General features: G+C 43.2%; 1 protein-coding gene across 1 annotated transcript; it reads right to left on the bottom strand.

Annotated features, from left to right (window-relative positions):
* Positions 1-1566: 1566 nt before the first annotated feature.
* Positions 1567-6867, bottom strand: RPL15 (ribosomal protein L15). Its single transcript, XM_010123328.2, has 4 exons — positions 6764-6867; positions 5610-5794; positions 4406-4542; positions 1567-2288 (listed from the first exon to the last, which is right to left on the bottom strand). The coding sequence occupies exons 2-4, from the start codon at positions 5779-5781 to the stop codon at positions 1983-1985; spliced, it is 615 nt and encodes a 204-aa protein (XP_010121630.1). The 5' UTR covers positions 5782-5794; positions 6764-6867; the 3' UTR covers positions 1567-1982.
* Positions 6868-6929: the final 62 nt, after the last annotated feature.

Here is a 6929-nt window from a genome sequence, read left to right as displayed (position 1 = left end):
GCTTAGAAACCGGTTATTGGATTCCTCCATGTCTTAATAAATTTGACCAGTGAAACTCCTGTTGCTTCTTCTTCCCTCCCCTTGCCCGCCTTCAGCTACAGCCTAGTATCCATGTTTCAGGCAGACTCCTGGTGTTTTAAGAAGGGTTGAACTTGTTAGCCTCTCTGTAGGACTACCGCCTCAGAGTGATTTTCAACAAACTCACAAGGAACACGGACTTGCTATCTCTGAACTCGCACAACAGGTTCAAAAATCACCAAGTAGGAAAGGCAGAGATCACATAACCTCTCTCTAAGCTTGGTTTCCCAAGCTAACAAACCCAAACAAGTTTTTCTCAATGTTTAGCTTTTTTAAAAATAGATTTTATTAATTTGCCTTTCCTTTTCACACAAGTACTTCACTGCAATTTCCCCTCCCTCCAACCCAAACCACTGTTCAAGAGAGCATAAGACACTCCCAGTGTAAGAAGATGCTCAGGCGATCTGATTTCCTGAAGACTTGGGGTGAGCTGTACATACCCAGAGCTCCCGCTGAAGACAGTACCATGTTTCAAATTCCCTAGTCCGACAAATACCATGCCCCCTTACACACACTTTCATCAGTAGATTTCGAACTTCGGAGGGGTAGTATTTCCCTGCTATTTTGAAGTTTGAAAAGCTACAGGACCACAGGGGAAACCTCAGGGAAAAAAAAAAAAAAATTAAAACTCCCTTCTTTAAAGGGGCAGATGGAACTTTTTAACATTGCAACAGAAGAATCCTTTTTAATATATTTGCCTGTTTGAGATGAACAAAACATGGCATAGAAGGACTGCCCTCTTGAGCTGTTCTTCCTGGCTTTAAGATGCTGCCAGTCTCTTCTTCAGACTACAGTCCTGCAAGTACTGAAAGAGCAAAACGTTCTCAGTTGAAGGGCAGATCTCGGACATCTTAGTCTCAGCATATATTTTTTGTTATTTAAAATGTTTCCACATCCCACGTTGAACCTCCAGGAAGACACAGCTTCTCCTTGGGCCTTCTATCGATCCCTTTTCCCACCACTACCCAATGGACATGGTATGAAATCTGTGGAAGCTAGGACAGCTGTGCCGCTAATTTACCATAAATTGCACTTGTTCTCCTCTCAGCACTTGTGTGCAAGTTGACTTCATGCTGAAAGGTCACACCAGTTTCACAAAATGTAGCCTAAAATACATTCATCTATGATTATAACTGTCTGTCATTCAAACATGATTATTTCTACCACCTAACCATGCAGAGTAAATCAGAATGCAGCTCTTCAACACCAGAGAAATGTTCTCTGTTCTGTTATCAAAAGGCAGATCTAAGAAACATCGTCTCCACTGTAAAATGAACAGCCTGGAATCACGCGCAAATTAAGTACTTAACTTAAAACACTGCATATTTTTTGTGAAGTATCCATTTTCAAAATACTGTGCACGTTAATGAACAAAGCAAGCCTTACCTTTCTATTCTGTGCTCATTCAATTTAGCCTACGTTTGCAGGTACGCACGCTCAAGAGCCAGTTTCACACTGAAGAGGTACAAAAAACCAGGACTTGAAAAATAAAATTGTCATTAGTATTTAATCACCTGTAAAAAATAAACTAGCACTTCAGTTTACAACTCATTGCACAAGATCAAAGCTGGCCTTTAGTCTAAGCACAGGACACGGAGACCCCAGCCTACAGACACTGAAGAAACAGATCAACATAAAAAACACGGGCTAGCCATTAAGTTTTCAAGTCACACTGAGCATGTCTTTTTAGCCTTATCAAGAGTGAAACCCATCACAGAACTCTACACTCAGGGCCTACAATCTTCACAAATATCAAATTACATTTCCAAAAGCCTTTCAAAAAATGGAAAACAGCTGAACTCTTCAGGATTCTACACTCCTCCACATAAGCCAAGAAGCAGCAGAAGCACTTGTTAAATTCAACAACCCACATCAGCTTTATTAAATCGTTACATTTACAAGAATTAGCGGTAACGGTGGAGCTGCAGGGTATTGCGCCTTCTCCAGGCAGCACGACGTGAGCCACCAATGGTGTGGTGGAATTTGTGGCCCTTGCCAAGACCACGACTCTTCCGCCCGGCTGATGTCAGCCCACGCATCTCTCTGTGCTTGTGGACAGGCTTGGTGATCCATTGGGTATCAGGGTTGCGCCTGATGGTCTTATGGAAGGGATCAATCAGGATGACTTCAAAAAACTTGTAAGTGGAATCTTCACCAACCCAGTAAGAGTTCAAGACTCTCAGAGCCCCGCAGTGACGGCCAGCACGTTCCTAGAGGAAAAAAATAAATGCAGAAGGCTGTAAAATCATGGATGTAGGGCACTCTTCATGCAGAAAGATAGGAATAACTCAAACCTAAAATTTTGTTGGTGCCAGAAATTTCCATCTGCCCTGAGAGACCCTCTCTTCCTAAAAGAACTGTTCCCCTTCCAGTTGCAAAGATGTAAGGAAAAGTAAGAGCTGAAAGGAATGCTGTATTTAAAAAAAAACAAACACGGCTGCTTGGATTCCTACAGGAAATGGGTTTTAAAGAATGCAAGGAAGAAAGTGCTTGCTTGACAAAAGAAAGAACTACTTTGTACACAGAAGCACCCAGTAACCAAATATACAGAGTTTAAAAACAACTTCAACGTGAAGATGAAGATAGAGCTACACTTGGGGCTATGGCACAATCTTTTGCGGAAAGTTATGAAAGACCGATCAATTCGCACATCCAAAGCTACAGGGGAGAAAAACATTTCTGCAGAGAACACGCCTGTACTGGTAGGAGAAAAGGAAGAGCTGATTTAACAAGTCTTTGCTCCACTGCTGGCATATTAGTGCTTGCTATTCCTATCCTCACTTGTGGCTGGAAAGAAGCAGTCTTAGTTTAGAAATCAAAACAAAACAGAAAGTACAAACTGCAACTCCACCTGCCTCTCCTGTTAAGAATGTTCCTTATTTAAAACACTAAAAGTGTGTTTAGTCCTAGGACTTTATCATCACCGTGGGAAAGTATGAACCAAGGAAGCCCACACATCTTCTATCCCAATGTGATCCCAACCTCTTGCTACAGTCTTCCACTAAACAGCATTTAACTGTTTTCTGCATATGTAATAAAATTCTTTCAAGCCCTTGTTTTATTCTAGCATGTGAGGGCAACACATTATCTACAACATTAAAACACCAACCACTCTCAACCAGGTTCTATGTGAACATGATAGCTACAATTGAGGTTTTATATTTCTGTAATATCTCCATCTGAAACATCTAAGTCTTCCAGGAAAGAGTGTGTCAGATTCAGAAAATTTAAAACTACAACTGAGGGCCAAAAGCCCTCAAGTGAGCATGTGATTAACCATCAGATATCTGGGAACAGCACATATGAAGAGCATGCCACAAGCACTGAAAACACAGAACTGCGTTTTTAATTTAAACTCATCATCTGTGTTTGTTTTAAATTAACATGTCCCATTTACATTTTTCCCTCTTTTAAAAAACCCCACCATATTCAACTTGCTGAAATAACTTATGAATATTTTCGAAGTCCTGAGAACAGAAAGGTCTGCTTCAACATGGAAAGGCAATGAGCAGTTTCCATTCTTTCACAATGTCTTTTCTGAGAGTGCAGACTGAAAGAGATTTTTTTCCTGAAGGTGAAAACTACATCTCTTCAACACTACTACTGTGACACTGTGAAACTTAAAAGATTTCATCGAATGAAAGTTTCTATTTTGAGTATTTCAGCAGGTAACAACCTCTCACCTAAAAAAAAAGTTAAACACCAATCTCTGTCCTTGTGAGGTACAAAAGCTTTTTATCAAGAACCAGAAGGTCTCTGGCATGCTGCTTTCAGATCCTACAATACAGCTAAGTACACTGCACAGCACTCCTACTACACAAACAGGAGCTGCAGACTTTAAGACAGAAACTTATCTGTCCTGTGTGAAAGGATCATTACCTAAAGCTGGTGATATATGCAATACGGCAGGGAACACAGAGATGAGATTTGGTGAATGGTGAAGTCAAACACCTTCACTTATTTGAATTTTTACTTCTCATGCCTAACTCTTTAGTTTACTGGGGTTTATACTAGTTGTATGTCTATTTTTCATTACAAATACTGTGGCATACTTCAGAAATAAGTATATGTTATGAACTTCAATAAACCACCTAAGTACTACTTTCCCCAGACCCCACTTGTGAAGTCTGCGTAGATTTTTCACTTGTCTCAATACAGCTTTTCAAGACATTCTTGTGCTTTCCTGCTATCAGTATTCAAGAACTTTTACCCAACACATTAAGAAAACAGTTGTTTGGGTTCTTTTATCTCTGAGTATTTTCAGCTTTTACAGACTAAACAAGATCTTCCTACCGCCAAGTTTCTCAGCAATAATAAAAATAGTTACCTCTGCTACAGACTGAAGACTCCGGGCAAACTTCAGCTGGTTAACACCATGATGCACAGGTTTACCGTAGGTTGCACCTTTCGGGACTGGGCGTTTACGACCACCACGGCGAACACGGACACGGTAGATAACGTAACCTAAAAGAAACGGTGACTTAGGAACTAGAAGAATTCTGTAATGTAGCAAGTGTAAATCACAGCAAGACAAATTTGATGCCCATGCTGCATTTCCAACCTCAAAAGCTTCACGGGAAATGCTGCAAAATTAGGTCACTGTATCAATCTTCACCAAAACCTGCAACTGGAGGTGGCTAGCACAAGATGTTTTTATTACTTCTATTACAACGGAGTAAGGGAAGCAATGACCTGTTGTGGCTATTTTTAGTTCCAAATCAGAGCTTGCAGCACCTTTCCACCACGCAGTTCCAAATACACCAAGAACAGCTACAGCCACATTGGAACAAAAAAAAAAAACCAACCAAAAAACCACCCTAACCCCAAAACAACAACAAAACAACAACCACCCCAAACCTAAAATCCCATATTCTAATAGTAGCATTGAGAAAGCACTGAAGCACAAGTCATCCACAAACCCTGCTGAAATCTGATCACTGAAAAATGAGGAAACTAGACAAATTTCACAAATAGTAATAGTAGTGTAGACTCCTAGTTTTATGCTTTCACAGCAAACGTGTTGTTTTAAGGATTTGCTAAAGTTACAGATGAATGGCTACTTTCTCTAAGTTTCTTCCACTGATCAGTAACTGTTTTCTAATGACAGCACAAACTATGTCATCTTGCCTACTCAAGCACACACAGCTCGAGTAACACAGTCAAAGTAACCCAAGAGAAAATCTGGGCAGAGAAAGGACACCCTCCAAATCTAGGATACCTAAAGCATCGGTCAACTCTGCAGCTCTAAGACAGTACAAGGACAAGCAGAATTAAAGCCAAAGTCCACTTGATCTCCATCTGCCAAAGGTGTGAATTCAAAATTACATGAAGTAAGGTTTTGGGCTCTGGGCACTGCTACCAATTTAACACATTTATAATACTAAGTTCATTTCATGCTGGACACTTCAGATTCTTATGGAATGTTTAAGTTTCAGATTCTGTTATTCTACTATCACTTAAGGAAGGAAGTTGACCTAAAACTTAGCCACTGCATAATGAAGCACATGGACTTCACCTCTATGTCTCATTACCTTGCTTGGCCTTATATCCCAGCCTGCGAGCTTTGTCTGGTCTGGTTGGCCGGGGAGCTCGGTGCAAGGCAGACAGCTGGCGGTACTGCCAACAGCGGACACGCAGGAGAAATCGCATCACATCCGACTGCTTTTTCCTCCATAGCTCCTGGATGTACTTGTAGGCACCCATCTTTGTCTACCTGCTGAACTGAGAGGTCAGTGAAAAAAGTGCATCAAATCTGACTCCAGCTTCCGACAGAGACACTGCATAAAACCATACACGTAACACCAGTGACACATAGGATGCTCTCAAGCTTCTTTGCACCACTGGCACATCTGGTAACACAGCTCACACTCGGCAGCTTCCAATAGGGCACAGAGCAGTTATCATTCTCAGCAACTGTCTTCCTTTTCACACGTTCTTAGGTGTTGAATTCCTCAGCTGAGGAGTTTCCAGATGTGTAAGTCAGATACTACTAAAATCGACAGTTAACCTCTGAAATAAGTTGTAAATATGAATCTGTACAAAAGTGTGCAACTGTGAGTGGTGTGGCCTTTATTTTTAACACGATTTAACTACCCCTAAAAACCTCTGAGCTGACCCACACCTGCAGCAATTAACAGATGTAAGTGAACTCCATCAAGCCACCACTCAAATCACCACCACAAAAATGCAGCTCACTTTATTTGCACAAAAAACTCTGTTCATGTGTGATTTTCCATACTCCTCTCTGCCCAGTACAGCTCCTGCCACCCCAAGGAACCCCTTCTTTACGATTGCATCGTGGCACAAAACACCACAAACCAACTGCAAGCCCAGAGTCAGACCCAGACGTGCGGCCTGTCATCACCCTGCACCCACTACGTTGCAGTGCGGGCCCTTCCGCTCACACAAGGCAACCCTGGGCCTGACCCAGTGTCCCCCTCCCCGCCCTGCAACCAGCCCGCTCCGAAGAGGCGCAGCCCATGGGCCCTTCACCGGCCTCCCACGGCCCGCCCGGGCCCCGAGCCTAGCTCCACACAGAGCCCCCACGCCGCGGCAGCAGCCCCGTCCCATCCCACTTCTGCCAGGGTGGCGGTGAACGGTGGTGGCTGCGGAGCGAGTGGATGGTGGCCTCAGGGACGGGATGGAACTGGATTGCGGGAAACGCCAAACCCAAATCAACCCTCACCTGATGGCGCCCAGCACCGGAAAGGAAGATGCCTGCTTCCCACAACCCCTTGCGGCAGCATAGCACTTCCGGTGATGGCAGCGGCGCCTGATGGGTAATGTAGTCAGGAGGAGTGGGAGCCGGGCCACCTGCCCCGCCCCGGCCCGGCCCCCGCACCTGCCAATGG

The sequence above is a fragment of the Chlamydotis macqueenii genome, chromosome 2 (genome assembly GCF_036417535.1).
Source record: "Chlamydotis macqueenii isolate bChlMac1 chromosome 2, bChlMac1.mat, whole genome shotgun sequence".
Taxonomy (NCBI): domain Eukaryota; kingdom Metazoa; phylum Chordata; class Aves; order Otidiformes; family Otididae; genus Chlamydotis; species Chlamydotis macqueenii.
This window is presented reverse-complemented; position numbering and strand designations above follow the sequence as displayed.

Excerpts from the sequence above, each read along its gene's own strand:
- RPL15 (XM_010123328.2), bottom strand. The coding sequence starts at position 5,781 with ATGGGTGCCTACAAGTACATCCAGGAGCTATGGAGGAAAAAGCAGTCG. Across the intron at positions 4,543-5,609 it reads GGGATATAAGGCCAAGCAAG|GTTACGTTATCTACCGTGTC; the intron begins GTAATGAGACAT and ends CGTTTCTTTTAG. Across the intron at positions 2,289-4,405 it reads GTCTTCAGTCTGTAGCAGAG|GAACGTGCTGGCCGTCACTG; the intron begins GTAACTATTTTT and ends TTTTTCCTCTAG.